Genomic DNA, 20962 nt, shown 5'->3' on the forward strand with positions numbered 1-20962 from the left:
CAGCACTCTGGCCTCTTTTTGCTCTGCTTTCAGAATATACCAATCTAATAAGGGACAAAAGCAAACTGGCACAAGCAGCAACATATGGATGGTGATTCAGCACAGCCCCAGCTGGAGCTGGCTGACCCACACAAAACTGAAATGGACAAAGCCAGATCAAATGTGAACAGAATAGCAAAAGAACACTTAGCTGAGCATGCAGGGACCGAGCTGGAAACCAAGACCTCAGGAGGCAGGAAAAAATCACCAGCAGGGATAGAGGGAGTCGGCTGTCTTAAATCCAGTCTGAAACCCCAGATCTCCAGTCGTCGTCCTCATTATCCGGTGTCAAGCCTCTGTTAATCAGATCAGCTCCATTACCTCCAGTTACCACCAGAGGGAGCCCAGAAAGAATACTTGCAACCACTCCGTCAACCTGACCAGCTCCACCACCTTCAGCAGTTACCAGAGGTAGGCCAGAAAGCGAATTCACAACAACACGGCTTTCACTCACGGTCACTAAAAACACCGGAATTCTTCTTGTCCAGTTACCGTGGGTGACCGCACGCCGTGCCAATGTCTCTCACAACTTTACTCCACTACACACGACTGTTGTGAATTCACTTTCTGGTCTGCCTCTGGTTGCTGGTGAGGGTGGTGGAGCTGGTTGTATTGACAGAGGAGTCGTGAGTTCTCTTTCCGGGTTCCCTCTGGTGGTTGCAGGAGGTAATGAAGCTGATCTAATTAACAGAGACTTGCCACCTGATAATGAGGACGACGATTGGACATCTGGAGTCTCTGACTCCCTCTATCCCTGCTGGTGATTTTTCCTGCCTCCTGAGGTCTTAATTTACAGTTCAGTCCCTGCATTCTCAAGCTAAGTGTTCTTTGCTATTGATCACATTTGATTTGGTTTTGTCTATTCAGTGTTGTGTGGTCAGCCAGCCCCGGCTGGGCTGTGCTGAATTTCCATTCTTATGTTGCTGTTTGTGCCAGTTTGCTTTTTGTTCCTTATTAGATTGGCCTCTTTTTGCTCTGTTTTCAGAATATGTCAGAGTGCTGATATAGTGGGTGAAGTCTAGTGATTTCAGGGGTTTTTTGCTATCAGAAGTGTTGGACATTTTTGCAGAGTTTTTTTGGCGTGATTGCAGACAGTATCTTTCCTTTCTAGTTAGTGTGGGCCCCATCGTTTGCTCAGCCTATTTTCCTACCTGTGTTTGTGTTTTCATCTTGTCTCACCGACAATATACGTTTGGGGGCTATCTATTACTTTGGGGTCTGCTCTGGGGCAATTTAGAATTCCCCTTTTCTTGCTTTAGGTGTTGTGAGTTCATTTTCCTCTTCACCATTGAGGTCTGATGAACTCCCTCTTCTGGTGAAGGAAGGTAGTGAGGCTGATTACCAAGCACCTGGGCAGGATGATGATGACTGGGTGACGGGAATTACTGACTGGATATAAGGCAGCCGACGCCCTTCTGCCTTGCTGGTGATCTCTCTGAGGGATTCTAGGAGACCAGTCTGATTCCTGCTCCTCAACTCTCTGAGGGATTCTAGGAGACCAGTCTGATTCCTGCTCCTCAACTCTCTGAGGGATTCTAGGAGACCAGTCTGATTCCTGCTCCTCAAAAGCTAAGTTTTCTGTTCTACTTTTTGCATTTGTGTTTTGGTTTTGTTTTGCAAAGGTTTTCCATGATTTCTGCCATTCCCTGCTGGGGTGAGCTGAATTCCTTTTTGCTCTGTCTTCAGAAAATACCTGAGTTCTGATATAGTCTTTTTGAAGCCTAGCGTCTTCAGGGCTTTTTTCCCTATCAGCTGTTGGCTCTTGTTTTGATAGGGTTTTGGCGGATTACAGACAGCAGCTTTTCTATCCTGTCCTATCTAGTTAGCTTGGGCCCCATCATTTGCTCAGACTATCTTTCTATCTGTGTGTGTGTTTTCATCTTGCTTCATCGTCATTATATGTTGGGGGCTGCCCAGGGGTGGATTAAGGGTAGCCAGGGCCCGGGGCAGTTCAGACTCTGTGGGCCCCCCTCGTCACGTGACGGGGGTCACGAATCGTAGAGCCACACTCTACATAGAGAATAATGGGGCCTCCAGCACCGACCTCCACCCGCAGAGCCGCACTCCACATAGAGAATAATGGGGCCTCCAGCACCGACCTCCACCCGCAGAGCCCCACTCCACATGGAGAATAATGGAGCCTCCAGCACCGACCTCCACCCGCAGAGCCGCACTCCACATAGAGAATAATGGAGCCTCCAGCACCGACCTCCACCCGCAGAGCCGCACTCCACATAGAGAATAATGGAGCCTCCAGCACCGACCTCCACCCGCACTCCACATAGAGAATAATGGGGCCTCCAGCACCGACCTCCACCCGCAGAGCCCCACTCCACATAGAGAATAATGGGGCCTCCAGCACCAACCTCCACCCGCAGAGCCCCACTCCACATAGAGAATAATGGAGCCTCCAGCACCGACCTCCACCCGCAGAGCCGCACTCCACATAGAGAATAATGGGGCCTCCAGCACCTACCTCCACCCGCAGAGCCGCACTCCACATAGAGAATAATGGAGCCTCCAGCACCGACCTCCACCCGCAGAGCCGCACTCCACATAGAGAATAATGGAGCCTCCAGCACCTACCTCCACCCGCAGAGCCGCACTCCACATAGAGAATAATGGAGCCTCCAGCACCTACCTCCACCCGCAGAGCCGCACTCCACATAGAGAATAATGGAGCCTCCGGCACCGACCTCCACCCGCAGAGCCGCACTCCACATAGAGAATAATGGAGCCTCCAGCACTGACCTCCACCCGCAGAGCCCCACTCCACATAGAGAATAATGGAGCCTCCAGCACCGACCTCCACCCGCAGAGCCGCACTCCACATAGAGAATAATGGGGCCTCCAGCACCGACCTCCACCCGCAGAGCCGCACTCCACATAGAGAATAATGGAGCCTCCAGCACCGACCTCCACCCGCAGAGCCACACTCTACATAGAGAATAATGGAGCCTCCAGCACCGACCTCCACCCGCAGAGCCGCACTCCACATAGAGAATAATGGAGCCTCCAGCACCGACCTCCACCCGCAGAGCCACACTCTACATAGAGAATAATGGAGCCTCCAGCACCGACCTCCACCCGCAGAGCCGCACTCCACGTAGAGAATAATGGAGCCTCCAGCACCGACCTCCACACGCAGAGCCGCACTCCACCTAGAGAATAATGGAGCCTCCAGCACCGACCTCCACCCGCAGAGCCCCACTCCACATAGAGAATAATGGAGCCTCCAGCACCGACCTCCACCTGCAGAGCCGCACTCCACAGAGAATAATGGGGCCTCCAGCACCGACCTCCACCCGCAGAGCCGCACTCCACATAGAGAATAATGGAGCCTCCAGCACCTACCTCCACCCGCAGAGCCGCACTCCACATAGAGAATAATGGAGCCTCCAGCACCGACCTCCACCCGCAGAGCCGCACTACACATAGAGAATAATGGGGCCTCCAGCACCTACCTCCACCCGCAGAGCCGCACTCCACATAGAGAATAATGGAGCCTCCAGCACCGACCTCCACCCGCAGAGCCGCACTACACATACATGGCTGCTCTCAGTGCTCTGTGCTGTGCGCACAGGACCTGTGATGAGGTCACAGGAGGGGAGGAGACAGGGGTCACATGATCGGGGGCCCTGACACCTTACCTCCTGTGATCTCATCACAAGCCTTTGCACGCTACCAGCAGCATCAGCGTTCACGCTACTTGTAGATGCTGCTGGTAGCAGAGCACATAATGCCGCCCCCACGGTCACTCACTTTTAGGTGGGGAGAAGATGGAGTGCCATTGCAGCAGCCAGCAGGAATGTGGTGGGGGCCCCCTTAGAAGCTCTTGTGGTGGGGGCCCCGGGGCTGAAGCCCCGCCTGCCCTGCCTATAATCCGGCCCTGCGCGGTGGCGGATTATAATGGGGCAATTTACTGGCCTGGGCTGTGGGCCCCTTAACCCCACTGGGCCCGGGGCAACTGCCCAAATTGACCTCATTATAATCCGCCACTGGGGCTGCCTATTGCTTTGGGGTCTGCTCTGGGGCAGTTTAGATTTCCCTTTCTGTCTTTAGGCTATGTAGTTCTCCGGCTGTGATCGAGGGGTCTAGGGCACCGTAGGAACCCCCCACGGCTACTGGTAGTTGTTTTTGATAGGTTCAGGGGTCTGCATTCCGATAGCTGCCAACTTCTCTGGTTTTCTGGACTTAGCTAGTATCTCTGTTTTTGCCTCCTACGGTGACTCATTCATAACATTTAGGCTTATTTAGTCCTCCGGCTGTGTCGAGGCGTCTAGAATCATCGTAGGTACGCTCCACGGCTACTGCTAGTTGTGTGGATAGGATCAAGGGTCTGCAATCCACTTAGTTACCAACCTCTCTGGTTTTCTGTGGCTTAGCTTGGTCTTGTTTTCTTCCTCGGTGACCCAATCATAACACACGACATTAGGTTGCAGTCTCTAAACAAGCTGTACCTTACTTCATCCAGTTACCGTGGGTGACCGCACAGTTCATTAACATACACGGAACAGAGCAAGCACCAACAGCCTTTTCCAATGTCAGTTACTTGTCTGCTGTTACCATAACCTACTTGTCTGGAGTTACCTTACAGGAGCTCCTGCTCCACACGCTGACTCCTTGTCAGTCCTCTCTCCCAGGGAAGTTGCCTTACTGGGATCACCGTCCTTGCGACCAGGGCACTCCCGAAAGTTCCAGACCCTCAGAAGGTTGGTAGCTTCCCCAACGCAGTGCAGTCACAGACTCTGCACACGCGTGGTCTCAACCTGTGCTCTTCAGGAATCCAGTGCCATCGTAGGACCTTCCAAAACAGACCATCCGGGTACACTTCCTTCTATGTGCTATTCAGGAAGTCTGTCCACTCATAGGACCTTCCAACACACAGGCCTTCCAGGTACACAGCCTCTCTGTGTGCTATTCAGGAAGTCTGTCCATTCATAGGACCTTCCAACACACAGGCCTGACCTCTGGCAGGACCTTACAACCTCGACCATGTGACCAAAACCATGGTCACATTATGTAGCTGAAACCACCCCCATAGGTGGGAGGTGTGTGTGGTTAGCCAGTCCTGCCCAGCTCTCCGGCTAACCCTGTAAGCCTTCCTTTATAAACCAAAATAAAGGCTCGTAGAACTACAGAACCCAGAGCAACATTTCAGGCTTACAGCGCAGAGGATCTCTTACGCTGCGACACATACCAGCCATTTACAACAATGCCGGTCACTGTCTAACACAGTATACCAAGATCCAAGGGTTCCCACTCTCCCCCCTTCAGTATTCTCCCATGAAGCACTCCCACCACACTGTTGTATCCAGCTTCCAGCACCTCTTGTGACCGGTAGTATCAGCCTGTCGTGAGCACACCATCCTTAAATTATCTCTAAACCCCTAAGACCAGTATATGTGCATTCAGATCTGCTCTTCTGAGCCGGGCTACTCACAAAATTCACCATTTTGAGATACGCTCTTTATGGCTCTGTGCTAGATCTGGAGCTAATCCACCAAGTTAGCAGACAGCCGCGAGCCATGTGGCTCCCGAACTACACGTTGGGGACTCCTGACTTAAGTGATAGCTGAGATCCAGCTATCACACCTCCCAGGCTGTTTAAAATGCAGCAATCGATAGTGATTTGCAGCATTTAGAAGAGAGGGAGGGGCCTCCTTCTCCCATCTGATCAGCGCCCCCGTGGCGTATCGCGGAAGCCTGATGGTTGCCACCACTTACCACCAATGCTGTCTGCATTGGCGAGTGACGTCAGCAGTGGGATGACATGACCTGATCACGCTGCTGACGTAGCTCTGACCCGGCAGTAAGAGCTCCAATTGTACCTCAACCTCTACCTGCAAAGCCTGAACTCCAATATGGAGCTTCTTTCCTTTTGAGCTTTGCACTGTGCATCGAAAGAACTTTCGACCACATATGGGGTATTTGCGAACTCGGGAGAAATTGGTATCAAACTGTAAGATTAATTTTCTCCTAATATCCCTGATGAAAAAACTTGGGGCCAAAGCAACATTTTAGTGGAAAAAAATTCTAATTTTCCATTTACTCAGCCCAATGTTATACAATTCTTTGTATCATCTAAGGGTTAAAAATGATCACTAGATGAATTTGAGGTTTAGTTTCTAAAATGGGGTCACTTGTGGGATTTTTGGCTGTCTTGGCATGTCAAATGTGACAGGGCATCTACAATCTTTTCCAGCCAAAATTGCACTCCAGAATTCAATTGACGCTCCTTCTGTTCCAAGCCCTGCCGTGTGCCCAAACAGTAGTTTTCCGCAACATATGGGGTATCGTTATACTCGAGAGAAATTACACAACAAATTGTACTGTCCATTTTCTCCTGTTACGCTTGTAAAAATGAAAAACTTGGTGCTAAAGCCACCTTTTTGTGTGATTTTTTTTTTTTTTTTTTTTTTTCATTTTCATGGCTCAGCACTCTAAAATTCTGTGAAGAATAACCGTTTTAATTTTTATTTCATAAATCAATAATACACATAAAAATCAGCACCTATGTAGTATATCTTATCAGAAAAACATGCTTCTTTCTCTGCCAGAATTGATCAGTTATTAAAATTCTCAATTCTGAAGTAAAATCTGTATTTAGTCAAGACTGATCTTCTCTTTACGGAGATAGGAGATGGCAGGTACTACTGATAAGATTCTACAGTCATATGTAAAAGTTTGGGCACCCCTATTAATGTTAACCTTTTTTCTTTATAACAATTTTGGTTTTTGCAACAGGTATTTCAGTTTCATATGTCTAATAACTGATGGACTCAGTTATATTTCTGGATTCAAATGAGGTTTATTGTACTAACAGAAAATGTGCAATCTGCATTTAAACAAAAATTGACCGGTGCAAAAGTATGGGCACCCTTATCATTTTCTTGATTTGAACACTCCTAACTACTTTTTACTGACTTCCTGAAGCACTAAATTGGTTTTGTAACCTCATTGAGCTTTGAACTTCATAGCCAGGTGTATCAAATCATGAGAAAAGGTATTTAAAGTGGCCACTTGCAAGTAGTTCTCCTATTTGATTCTCCTATGAAGAGTGGCATCATGGGCTCCTCAAAACAACTCTCAAATGATCTGAAAACCAAGATTATTCAACATAGCTTTTCAGGGGAAGGATACAAAAAGTTGTCTCAGAGATTTAACCTGTCAGTTTCCACTGTGAGGAATATAGTAAGGAAATGTAAGAACACAGGTACAGTTCTTGTTAAGCCCAGAAGTGGCAGGCCAAGAAAAATATCAGAAAGGCAGAGAAGAAGACTGGTGAGAACAGTCAAGGACAATCCACAGACCACCTCCAAAGACCTGCAGCATCATCTTGCTGCAGATGGTGTCACTGTGCATCGGTCAACAATACAGCGCATGCATAACGCCTTTTTGTATGACCAAACAACTCAATCTTTGTTTCATCAGTCCACAGGACCTTCTTCCAAAATGTAACTGGCTTGTCCAAATGTGCTTTTGCATACCTCAGGAGACTCTGTTTGTGGCGTGCTTGCAGAAACGGCTTCTTTCGCATCACTCTCCCATACAGCTTCTCCTTGTGCAAAGTGCGCTGTATTGTTGACCGATGCACAGTGACACCATCTGCAGCAAGATGATGCTGCAGGTCTTTGGAGGTGGTCTGTGGATTGTCCTTGACTGTTCTCACCATTCTTCTTCTCTGCCTTTCTGATATTTTTCTTGGCCTGCCACTTCTGGGCTTAACAAGAACTGTACCTGTGTTCTTACATTTCCTTACTATATTCCTCACAGTGGAAACTGACAGGTTAAATCTCTGAGACAACTTTTTGTATCCTTCCCCTGAAAAGCTATGTTGAATAATCTTGGTTTTCAGATCATTTGAGAGTTGTTTTGAGGAGCCCATGATGCCACTCTTCATAGGAGAATCAAATAGGAGAACTACTTGCAAGTGGCCACTTTAAATACCTTTTCTCATGATTTGATACACCTGGCTATGAAGTTCAACGCTCAATGAGGTTACAAAACCAATTTAGTGCTTCAGAAAGTCAGTAAAAAGTAGTTAGGAGTGTTCAAATCAAGAAAATGATAAGGGTGCCCATACTTTTGCACCGGTCAAATTTTGTTTAAATGCAGATTGCACATTTTCTGTTAGTACAATAAACCTCATTTGAATCCAGAAATATAACTGAGTCCATCAGTTATTAGATATATGAAACTGAAATACCTGTTGCAAAAACCAAAATTGTTATAAAGAAAAAAGGTTAACATTAATAGGGGTGCCCAAACTTTTACATATGACTGTATCTAGATGGAAGGAGGGAGGAGCTAGAGGCAGAGCTCCTCCTCTCCTTTTAATTAGATAGGAAATTGTTGTGATCACTTGTGACCTGACTTCTGAGTTTGGGCTCCCTCTGGTGGTTGCTGCGGGTAATGGAGCTGGTCGGGTTGACAGAAGTCAATCACCTGAAGAGGATGAGTGGAGATCAGGTGTTACAGCCTTGGAAGATTTAAGTCAGCAAGCTTCCCTCAGTTACTGCTGGTGATTTGGTTTTCTTCCTGTGCCTTTTGAAAGCCGCTTGCCCCTTGCTTGGTCCTGCATCGTTCAGATAAGTGATTTGTTTGCTGGAATCTTTTTGCTTTTAATCCAGCTTTTGCCTTACACTGCTTTCTGCTTTGCTGTGTGGGTTCAGCATTGTTCCTGGCTGGGATCAGTGCTGGACCCCGTTCCATATGTCACAGCTTATGTCAGTCTGTTCAGTATTGCTAGTCCCCTGTTATATCAGTATCTTTTGTTTTGCTTCCAGTTCACACCAGAATGCTGATCTAGTGGGGGAGAGGTCGTGTGGCCTCAGTATTTTTGCATATCAGACGTGTTGGATTTTTCTTAGGGTTTTTTGCGTGATTGCAGACAGTATCTTTCCTGTCCTGTTCTATCTAGACAGTTTGTCTCACTGGCAATATATGTTTGGGGGCTAGCTATTCCTTTGGGGTTCTACTCCGGGGCAGTTTAGCTTTCCCCTTTCTTGCTTTAGGCTCAGTTAACTCTTTGGCTGTGCCGAGACATCTAGGGCATCGTAGGTACGTCCCACGGCTAATTCTAGTTGTGTTGTTAGTTTAGGGGTCTGCAATTCGCTTAGTTACCAACCTTTCTGGTTGCCTAGCTTATTCCCCGGCTATCCTCCTCGGTGACCTAATCATAGCAGCAAATGGCAGTTACTACTGATTAGATTCTATCTCAGTAATGCGGAAGTCTGTCTTCACTGGATACAGATTTTACCTGTGAATTGAGACTTTTGAAAATTAATGATAAATTCTGGCAGAGAAAGAAGCAGTTTTCTCTGATAAAATAGATTACATACCGTATTTTTCGGACTATAAGACGCACTATTTTCCCCAAAACTTTGGGAGGAAAATGGGGGGTACGTCTCATAGTGGGAACGCAGGCTTACTGGGAGGTTGTGGCAGTGATGTAGCAGCAGAACCGGCGGTGGCAGAGGTGTATTGATGGTGCAGCGGTGCGCAGTGCACCTGAGCATGGTCCCTTCCTCAGGATTCCGGCGGCTGAAATGTTTAAACGCGTGGTCCGGTGTCCATGCCGAGCAGAGCCAGGTGCATCACCGGTTTTCCTGCAACCATTTTCCTGAAGCCATGGGCCACCGTAGGCTTCAGGAAAATGTCACCCGGAGGCCGCACGTGCACAGATTGAGATCTCGGCGGCACTCTGCTGAAGCCTACGGTGGCCCACGGCATTGACACATTCCTGCTGCTGGCATCCTGAAGAAGGGTCCCTGCTCCATGCGACACTGGACCCGCAGTATTGCACCCCGGGACTGCAGCATTGCCGTACTTCTGCCACCGCCGGCTTCCTGAGGAAGAGACCATGCCTCCTGTGACTCCGCTGTACCATCGGCGGCCCCTAGGTAAGATACCTTAAATTCGGACAATAAGATGGACCCCCATCTTATAAAAATCTTTTTTCTGTTATTTTCCATCCCAAAATTTGGGGTGCATCTTATGGTCCAGTGCGTCTTATAGACTGAAAAATACGGTAGTTGCTTATATTTCATGTGTACTATTAATTTATCAAATAAAAATTATAACGACAACTCTTTATCTTTTATCTTGTATAAACAAATGGAAAAAGCAGAGAACCGTTCAGATGGTACCATTGTGGTATAGGGAGTATAAAACATTGTGTAAGGCTGGTTTTAGATTTGCAGATGTGAGAGCTGCGGAGGGCTGCGTTATTCCTCTGTGAAGCTCCGCCCACTGCTGCACCTCCTCCGTTCAGCTCCGCCTACGTCTGCATGCGGCCTGCGTACCTATCTTTAACATAGGGTACGCAGGCCATGCGGATGCCTCTGCATGTATCGTTTTGACCACAGCGACCTGCGTCGAACGCAACATGTTGCATTTTGTTGCTGTCGCCGCATCGTCAAAACGACACATGCGGAGGCATCCGCATACATCCGCATGGCCTGCGTACCCAATGTTAAAGATAGACAAGCAAAAAGCACAGAATGACAAATGTGCAAAAATAACTTGCAATAAGACATATAGCAGTAATCAGCAAGTGCTGATAAAAGGTAATAACAAACACAGGGTATTTAGTCGATACGTTTTTTGCAAAAAAATATATACCAAGCTGCTTCACCAACGTCAAGGTAACCCCGTATTGAAGCAGTCCCTATCTAATGTATTTAAAACCTGAACATATGAACAGTGTCTAAATGAGCAGGATTAAGACAGGCGCTTTCTGGTATGGGCACGTGGTGCTTTTCCAGACCATAGGGACTACTTCAATACAGGTTACCTTGACGTTGGTGAAGCAGCTTGGTATATATTTTTTTGCAAAAAAACGTATCGACTAAATACCCTGTGTTTGTTATTACCTTTTATCAGCACTTGCTGATTACTGCTATATGTCTTATTGCAAGTTATTTTTGCACATTTGTCATTCTGTGCTTTTTGTTTGTGTTTCAGTCAGGGTGGTGTGAACATGGTCCAACAGACTTGTTCACATTGTGCATGTCACATGTGTGTTTTTAATCCAGTTTTTTTCATGCTTATGCATGATTTGAGAGACCCCACCCCTCTCTTGTGTGACATGCACATAAGGAGCTATCTAGCACCACGTGCCCATACCAGAAAGCGCCTGTCTTAATCCTGCTCATTTAGACACTGTTCATATGTTCAGGTTTTAAATACATTAGATAGGGACTGCTTCAATACGGGTTACCTTGACGTTGGTGAATCAGCTTGGTATATATTTTTTTTGCAAAAAAACGTATCGACTAAATACCCTGTGTTTGTTATTACCTTTTATCAGCACTTGCTGATTACTGCTGTATGTCTTATTGCAAGTTATTTTTGCACATTTGTCATTCTGTGCTTTTAGTTTGTGTTTCAGTCAGGGTGATGTGAACATAGTCCAACAGACTTGTTCACATTGTGCATGTCACATGTGTGTTTTTAATGTTAAAGATAGGTACGCAGATCACATGCAGATGTAGGCGGAGCTGAATGGAGGAGGTGTGGCAGTGTGCGGAGCTTCACTGAGGAACTACGCAGCCATCCGCAGCTCTCACATCCCCGAATCTGAAGCTAGCCAAATGAATTTATGAAGCAGTATTCAGGAATGTGCTTTCTGAGTTTTATGATTATGGTACCACAGGAGTTTTGAGTGAAATTGTGTTAGTTTATTTTGATTTGTAGTAACTTTTTGATTAATTTAATTTTTTAATTCACAGCAAATATTATGAGAAGGAAGCGCTTTTAATGGATCCTGTGGAGGGACCGATCCTTGCTTCTTTGCTGGGTAAACAATTTGAGATTTTTAAAAATACTAATAAGATGGCTTCATGAAAATATGTGCAACGAAATTGTCAGAATGAAGTGTATTGAGGCTGGTAGGTGACTATTACAACTTGCTATGTTATCTTCTCCCTAGTTAGGGCTTGTTTTTTCATTGGATAAAAATCCGAAACTTACTTCCAGAATAGAGATCCAAGGTTATTCCATTTGGATTCTGACAAAAATTTTCTTCACGTGTTTGCCATTTTATTAGCCAAATCCTTGGCATTTCTAAAGGAGTAGATGCCACACATGTATAGCCAAAAATCTGCAGTGAAATTCTCTGATGCGTCCAAAAAGGTTCACGGATACCTCACTCACATGAATAGGATGCAGATTGTTAGCAGAATTTGCAATGAAATTTTAGAAATATGAAGGAGCATTGCACGGCGAATAAGTCTCCTTACCTTGACAAGCCACAGCTGGCATGTCACTCTCCGCAAGGAGAAACCTTACTTCTTAGACCCTAGTCCAGAGCCTCTCACCTTGCCAAATCAGATCTCATACTTTGCACTGACGAGAGCCAACAGCTCGAAACACCGTGTCTGCAAATTGAGATTCTGATTTGGCTTGTATCCTAAGTCATACTACAAGACTCGTTAAAGGGTTGATTGTGACTTGTAGGATCGCTACTACCAATAGGTGGCGCTGTAGAGTAAAAGTCCACTTTCTTTCTGAAGAGGCAATTTGCATATAAATATGAACACACCCGAACATATTTTACCTATATGTATTAAATAAAAGACAGATTAATGACTGAAATTTAGTAAAATTAGCTGATTTGTGCATTCTGAACTTTGTGAATTAGACGATTAATAGCTTTCCAGTGAAAAAAAGTTGCCATATCAACTGCTAGACAATATCCCAGGTTGGGTTGTTTTCATATTGGAATCAGAGTTTGTGTCGTCAGAAAGACTGTTGGAAAGACTAGCATCATGGACAACAAGCTATTTTCCCTGTCAAAAGATGTCTGACATCTTCATGAGTGCTATTATATGACATTGGGATCATGCTGCCCCTGTGCTGTGTGGTGCAATGAATGCCCTGGGTTAAATTATAAATGGAAACCTCAAAGTTAAGGTGAAAAAAAAAAATCAGTCCAATTGAAAAGAGGGAATACAATGAAAGGATTTAGTATTCCAGCAGAAATCACAAACAAATAAAATAAAAAGCACATCAATAGACTACACCAGAGATGATAAATACTAAATTAATGTAAACTTCAGACTGAAAGGCATGAATTTGTGGAAAAATCATATTTTTATTGAACACAGTGAAATTATAGAAAATATGAAGAAATTGCTACATTTTCAAATCTACACTAGCTCTGATTACGATTACGAACATATAACACGGCCGAGTGCTATCTGATGTTTTATCGGATAGCAGTCACTCCAATGTTATACTATGAGAAGAGCGCACCGCAATTCAGATCACTCGCATCCATACAATTCTATGGGTGAGTCTGAAACATCCGAGGATTCGAACAACGGAGATGATTAGAAATTAAGTTACCTTGGCCGAAACGACCGAAGTCCTCTCGTTGTCTCCACCTCTTCTCCCCACTTTGTGTTGTATTAATCCGCTGTGAATAAAGTATCACAACCGTTAGGGTGAGTGCTGCCTTTTCTTTCTATTAGACATTCTCGTAGCACTTTCTATCTGGCAAGCACCCAGATTACCACTGTTTCACCGGACTCCTGAGTAGCTGTCTAGTAAAGTACATTGTGACCGACGTCTCGGACCTGGTGCTGGGATCCACTGTTTTCTTATCCACTGACAACACAGTTGTGTTCAGAAATATTGTGAGGTGACCAGGGTGGTAGTCATGGCGATGGGCTGCTGTTCTGTTACACCCTGGTACCCCGCAAAGAAATTATAAAGTCCCAACAACTTTACTTAATATATCCAGTACAGTCACATACATGGCACAGTAATTCTCAAGAATCAAAGATCTTTTCCTTTGTGCTGTCCATTGCTCTCCTGCAATCTGTGTTCCTGTACCGTACTCTCCGTTACAGCAGTGTCCTGACCAGCCAAACTAGTTCGTGCCTGGGGCTCCCCACCTATTTTCCCTCAGAGGGTGAAATCAAGGATGGCGCTCTCCAGCTTTTTCCAGACCATAGGTCCCTGACGTTTTGGGATTTCCCGCTGAACCTAGCTGCTATTCTTCTCTTGCTGCACTTGTCCCTTTGAGTCAATGTGACTTTCAGCCCCAAGGCCCTGGACCACTGGACTCCTCTTGAACTTGTTATCTCAGCAACCTCACTTCACCTCATCTCACACTCTGACTAAAACCAGAAAGTGTCTCAACTGTCACTACTCTGGCCCCTTCCAACTCGGAAATCCCCTATTTCTCCTTCGCCTCATTGGGGGACACAGGTACTGTGGGTGTATGCTACTGCCGCCTGGAGGCTGACACTAAGTGAAAAAAAGAGGTTAGCTCCTCCTCCACCGTATACACCCTCGCTCCGATTGCGAGCGGAAACCAATGTCTGTTGGAGGCACACGTCGGTCTGTCTCAAGACTGATTCTTTTTTTTTTTCCCCATGAAGATAAGACAGGGCCGACGGACCCTATTGAAAGGGTCCGATCTCCCCAAACCAACAATGGATGAGCACGTGTGAGTGTCCCTCCACGTATCCTCTTCCGCAACGGGGATTTGTTTCCGGATGTTCCATTTTTTCACATGAAGATGAGATAGGGGTAACGGATCCTATTGAAAGGGTCCGATCTCCCCAAACCAACAACGGGTGAGCACATGCGAGTGTCCCTCCACGTATCCTCTCCCGCAACGTGGGATATTGTCAGACCACGGAGGTGAGATACAGGCGACGGACAATATGGAAGGGGTCCGATCTCCCCAAACCAACAATGGGGGCCGGCCTGCAGTGGTGGCGTGCAGATTGAAGCGTCGCCTTGCACACTGAGGACACAGGACTGGGGTAAGTGCTGCCCCCCTGCCCCACAGAGAGGCCACGCTAACAGGAACAAAGCGCCCTCCCCCGGCGTTTTTTCAGCACGGAGCCCTGACAGGTACAGCATGTCAGGAAAATCTAAGACGCATACGTTCTTATACGCTGCATGCATCTCCTGTCAGTCTGCTTTTCCGCGGGCGCAGACCAAGCGAGTATGCGAAGCCTGCGAGTCCAAACATGCTCAGGAGCCCTCCCCTGCGACCGAGCCCAGTGTACCAAGTCCCCCAGATTGGTCGTATATCACAGTCGCAATCTATGGCGTCCCTTAAAAGAGCAATCGAGTCCCTTCGGGCCCCAGATAGAGGCAGGGACAGGGGCTCACCTGTCTTAGAGGGGTCCTCTACCTCACAGGAGCCTCCGGCCTGCAGGGGCCGCTCTCACTCCAGGCAGACGCGAGGGAAACGAACCCACACGTCGTCTCCCGGGCCATCCGGTGCCTCGGCATCCGTGAGCTCTGCTTCTCGCTCCCCATCACCAGCAGTCGATAGCGAGCAAGGCTAGAACTATGACTCAGACATACCCCTTGACCTAGATACGCCAGGGGGTCAGGAAACAGTTGACAGTCTCATAGAAGCCTTTAACCAGACTCTGGGGATTGAGGATGATTCCACTCTGGCTGCGGGCCATAAGGTGTCATTTAAGCGAGTCAAGCGTCCCCATAGAGTATTTTGCACTCACCCTGAATTTGAGGACATAAGTGCAAAGACACAGAGAACAACTGGACAGGAGGTTCTCGGGCCAGAAGGCACTCGAGGCGAAGTATCCCTTTGCCCCGGATTTCCATATAAAGTGGACAGAATCCCCAACGGTGGGTCCACCTGTGTCGCGCTTGGCTACAAAAACTCTACTATCCGTGCCTAGTGGTTCTTCTATTAAGGATCCCACTGATCGTCTCATAGAGAACTTGGCTCGCTCAGTGTTTGAGGCATCAGGATCAGCACTCTCTCCCTCGTTCGCAGCAATGTGAGTAGCCAAGGCCATGATTTCTTGGTCAGAAACTTTGAATAGAGCCTTGCAGGACATAGACCTACCAGCGGAAGTATCACAAATCAGATAGCCATGGCGGGGGACTACTTGATTAATGCATCTTTAGGTACGGCCAACTGCACGGCACTTTCGGCCGCAAATGCAATCTCCATTAGAAGAGCGCTATGGTTAAGGACATGGCGGGCCGATTCAGCCTTAAAAAAGTCCAGTGTGGCCGCCTGTTCGGAGAGGTTAGATCAGCTCATCTCCGACTCCACAGGAGGCAAGAGCGGTTTTCTTCCTCAACAAAAGGTCAAACCGTCGTCTCGTCACCAGTTTCAGGCGCATTTTCGGGCCTTTCGCAACCCCGGGTGGACGACAGCGGCTAATTCCGCCGCATCAGGGCGCCCCAACCAGAATAGGGACTGACAGGTCTCATATAGAGCCAACCCATTGGGGAGGGTGCATGCTAACCAGTCCAGGTCGAGGGGAATCCAGGTCCCAAAGATCTTCAGCCAAATGACTCGGGGCATTTGTCAGGCGGCACCAGCAAGGTAGGCGGCCGCCTACTCCGGTTTCACCATGCCTGGCTCAATGTCGCACATGACACATGGGTGAGAGAGCTGGTGTCCACAGGGTACAAGATAGAATTTGTCAGGTACCCCAAGACGATTTTTTCATTCCCAACTTCCCAAAGTGGATACCCGGGCAAAGGCTCTACTAGGAGCCATCGATTTGCTCAGCCACAACGGAGTTATCATTCCAGTACCGGAAAACGAGAAGACGCAGGGCTTCTATTCCAATATGTTTGCAGTCCCCAAAAAGGACGGGACTGTCAGGCCCGTTTTGGATCTAAAGCTCCTGAACAAATTTATCAGGATCAGACATTTCCGGATGGAGTCTCTCCGTTCAGTCATATCGGCAATGGGACAGGGAGAGTTCTTGGCCTCTATCGATATCCAGGACGCCTATCTACATATCCCCATTTTCCCTCTGCATCAAAGGTTTCTACGCTTCGTCATCAACGGTCTACATTTTCAGTTTGCAGTGCTGCCCTTCGGGCTAGCCACTGCCCCCAGAGTGTTCACAAAGGTCATGGCAGTCTCCATGGCCATCCTGCACTCCCAGGGCATAGTCGTATTCCCCTACTTAGACAACCTCTTGGTCAAGGTCCCTTCAAGGCGGGCATGCGAGGAAAGTGTCAGCATTACGCTAGATACTCTTGCCCGCTTATGATGGTTGGTCAGTGTAAAGAAGTCATCCCTTGTTCCAGCTCAGAGAATTTCCTTTTTAGGGATGGCTTCGACACTTACCGAGCGTTGGTAATTCTCCCTTGAGACCAGGCCCTAGCCCTTCGGCAGGGAGTGCGGGTACTGTGCCAACCAGTCCCTCACACCATCCGTTTGTGCATGAGGATTCTAGGAAAAATGGTGGCAGCGCTGGAAGCAATCCCATTCACCCAGTTCCATCTTCCATCTCTTGTCAACCTGGGACAAGAACCCATTCACGCTCGATCACCGGTGCCAATTGTCCTCTCAGGTCAGACAGTCACTAGAGTGGTGGACAATCAGTTCCTCCCTTCTTCAGGGGTAACCCTTTCCCCCGGAGCAGTGGCTGGTGGTCACAACCGACGCCAGCCTTCTCGGCTGGGGAGCGGTTTTTCGCCACCACACGACCCAGGGATGGTGGTCGCCGCAGGAGGCACGCCTCCCGATCAACTTGTTGAAAGTACGGGCGATCCGGCTGACTCTGCAACGGTTTCATCACCTTCTAGCAGGCCGCCGCGTCCGGATTCAGTTAGACAACGCCAGCGGAGGTGGCTTGCATAAATCACCAAGGGGGCACCCGCAGCAGGGCAACCATGCGCTAGGTAGGGCAACCATGCGCTAGGTAGTGCAAGCGCTTCGCTGGGCCGAGAGGAACCGCTCGCTGACATCGGCGGTCCACATCCCGGGGGTAGAGAACTGGGTGGCATACTTCCTCAGCCAGCAAGGGCTTGCGTCCGGGGAATGGTCACTACACCCAGAGGTCTTTCAGCAGATTTGCCAATGGTAGGGAACACCGGATGTGGATCTGATGGCCTCCAGGGTAAACGCCAAGGTATTTGTCGTATTTGTCGCTCGGTCCCGGGACCCGCAGGCAATCGCCGTGTATGCGTTGGTTCTGTCATGGAATCAGATTCACCTCCCATACCTATTCCCCCCCCGCTGCCACTGCTTCCGAGGGTCATCAAGAAGATCAAGGCAGAAGGGGTGCCAGTGATTCTGTTGGCCCCAGACTGGCCTCGTCGGGCGTGGTACGCAGATCTATTGCAGCTGCTCGTCGACGTGCCATGGTGACTGCCAGAGCGCTCATATCTACTTTCTCAAGGGCCGATCTGCCACCCGAACTCAGGGGCCCTGTGTTTGACTGCTTGGCCATTGAGTCTTGGATTCTGACGCAGGCGGGGTTCGGGCGCAAAGTGGTTGCTACGATGGTTAGCGCCCGGAAGCCTGCCTCAGCACGAATTTACCACCACACCTGGAAGGTTTTCTTTGCATGGTGTCCAGGCAACGGTTGTTCGCCACTGAGATTCTACATTCCTAATATCTTGGCTTTTCTCCAGTCTGGCCTAGACTCAGGCTTGGCCCCCAGTTCTCTCAGGAGACAGACATCGGCTTTATCCGTCCTTTTTCAGCGCAAGATTGCTACCAACTTGCAGGTAAAGACTTTCATCCAGGGGGTCTCCCACTTGGTCCCTCCCTATAAGGCACCTATGGATGCCTGGGACCTTAACCTGGTCCTAAGTGTTCTGCAGGAAGCTCCATTTGAGCCGCTACAGGATGTCTCTTTGTCATACCTTTCCTGGAAGGTGGTGTTCCTGGTAGCTATAACATCAATCAGGCGGGTCTCTGAGCTGGCAGCGCTATCTTGCCGAGCCCCGTTTCTGACCTTTCACAAAGACAAGGTGGTTCTTAGACCAGCTCCTACTTTTTTTTGCAAAAAGTCGTTTACTCATTTCATATTAATGAGGATATTGTCTTGCCCTCTTTCTGTCCAGCACCGGTGCACCGTGTGGAAAAGGCCCTGCATACGTTAGACCTGGTGAGAGCACTCAGGAGGTACGTGTCGCGGACGGCACCCTTTAGTCAGTCAGATGCGCTGTTCGTTTTCCCTGAAGGACGCAGGAAGGGACTCGCTGCCTCAAAATCGACAATAGCCAGATGGATTCGTTTGGTTATTCAGGAGTCCTACCGCATCAGAGGCGCACCGATTCCAGCAGGGATCAGAGCACACTCTACTCGGGCAGTGGGCGCCTCTTGGGCGCTTCGGCACCAGGCTTCGGCAGAACAGGTTTGCAAGGCAGCAACCTGGTCCAGCCTGCAGACGTTTACTAAACATTACAATATCCATACTCAGGCTTCGGCGGATGCGAACCTGGGTAGAAGGATTCTCCAAGCAGCGGTGGCGCACCTTTAGACAGGAGGTGCATGTAGCTTGAATCGGTGAGTCAACTTCCCACCCAGGGACTGCTTTAGGACGTCCCACAGTCACTGTGTCCCCCAATGAGGTGAAGGAGAAACATGGATTTTTGTGATAACTGACCCGTGAAATCCTTTTCTCTGAGACGCTCATTGGGGGACACAGCACCCACCCTGTTAGCCAAGTTGGCTTCTGTTTATTTAATTAATATGCTCTCTGTATGAGGTTAGGGTGGGTATTTTCTAGACATGTTGTTACCTGCATTAAGGTTGATATCTGATTTTTGTTTGATCTCCTACTGCTTATGCAGCAAAATGGTTTCCGCCCGCAATCGGGGCGAGGGTGTATACGGCGGAGGAGGAGCTAACCTCTTTTTTTTTTTTCACTTAGTGTCAGCCTCCAGGCGGCATTAGCATACACCCACAGCACCTGTGTCCCCCAATGAGCGTCTCGGAGAAAAGGATTTTACAGTGAGTTATCACAAAAATCCATGTTTCTTAACCAGTTCTTATCCTAACCTTATCTTATCTTCTATTCTACAGTGCCCCCCACTGTACTAAACCGTATATTACCCATTACTATTGCTAAACCTTACTCTAACACTGTATCTCCCTATCTCTATCCCTAGTCCACAAAGATACATAACTTGCACAGTACACAAACATCATAACATTGTTTAGCATATTACTACACGATAAAACAGTACCATATAACACACCATTCTGCACATAAAATGTACCCGTTTTATTAGGAAAGAACGTGAAGGGATGCAGGGCATAATTTAGCACCCCCCCCAACACACCCCTTACAATATTACAACAGTGGCAGAATTTTCAAAGTGTAGCTTCTGTAAATCAGTGCAATGGATTTGAGACAAAGCTATCAGGTTGCGATCAAAGTGTAGCAACTGAGATAGACAGAGAGGCAAGGTGGGTCATTAGGCTAATATGTTCTAGTTTACTTAAGGCCACGTTCTCACGGTCAGAATTGTATACATATTTCACATTAGAAATTGTAAGCCCAAACCAGGAGTGGGTGATAGATACAAACTTCTCTTTGTATTCTGCCCCTATTGGTCAAACAATCAGTAGATTTGGTTTCCAGTACCATCTCTATGCTGATGACACCCAATTATACATTTCTTCTCCTGATATCATGCCTGCCTTTTTAGAAAACACCGGTAATTGTCTTACCGCTGTCTCTAACATCATGTGCTCTCTCTATCTGAAACTGAACCTGTCAAAAACTGAACTCCTTGTGTTTCCTCTCTCTGCTAATGTACCTATGCCCACTATTGCCATATCAGTGTGTGGTTCCACCATTACTCCCCAGCAACATACCCCCTGTCTTGGGGACATAATGATTCCAAGCTTTCATTCACCCCCCACATGAGATCACTGGCTCACTCTTGTTATCTGTACCTCAAAAACATTTCTAGAATTCGACTCTTTCTTACTTTCAACTCTGCAAAAGTCTTACTGTTTCTCTTATTCATTCTCGTCTGGACTATTGTAACTCTCTACTAATCGGTCTCCCTCTTACCAAACTCTCCCCCTCTCCCCTCTCCAATCTGTCTTGAATACCTCAGCCAGAATCATATTCCTCACCAATCGTTACACCGATGCCTCTATCTTGTGCCATTCATTACACTGGTTACCCATCCACTCCAGAATCCAGTG

At 47.8% G+C, this 20962-nt stretch overlaps 1 protein-coding gene across 2 annotated transcripts in view; it reads left to right on the forward strand.

Moving 5' to 3' along the window:
• Positions 1-20962, forward strand: part of SGSM1 (small G protein signaling modulator 1) — a 444365-nt gene that overhangs the window by 209023 nt on the left and 214380 nt on the right. For both annotated transcript variants that reach the window (XM_073582650.1, XM_073582649.1), the window contains exon 6: positions 11775-11842. In XM_073582650.1, coding sequence (XP_073438751.1) covers positions 11775-11842 — 68 coding nt within the window. The remainder of the gene's footprint in view (positions 1-11774; positions 11843-20962) is intronic.

This window comes from Dendrobates tinctorius, unplaced genomic scaffold (genome assembly GCF_039654945.1).
Source record: "Dendrobates tinctorius isolate UK_male_01 unplaced genomic scaffold, ASM3965494v1 ptg000073l, whole genome shotgun sequence".
NCBI classification, from domain to species: domain Eukaryota; kingdom Metazoa; phylum Chordata; class Amphibia; order Anura; family Dendrobatidae; genus Dendrobates; species Dendrobates tinctorius.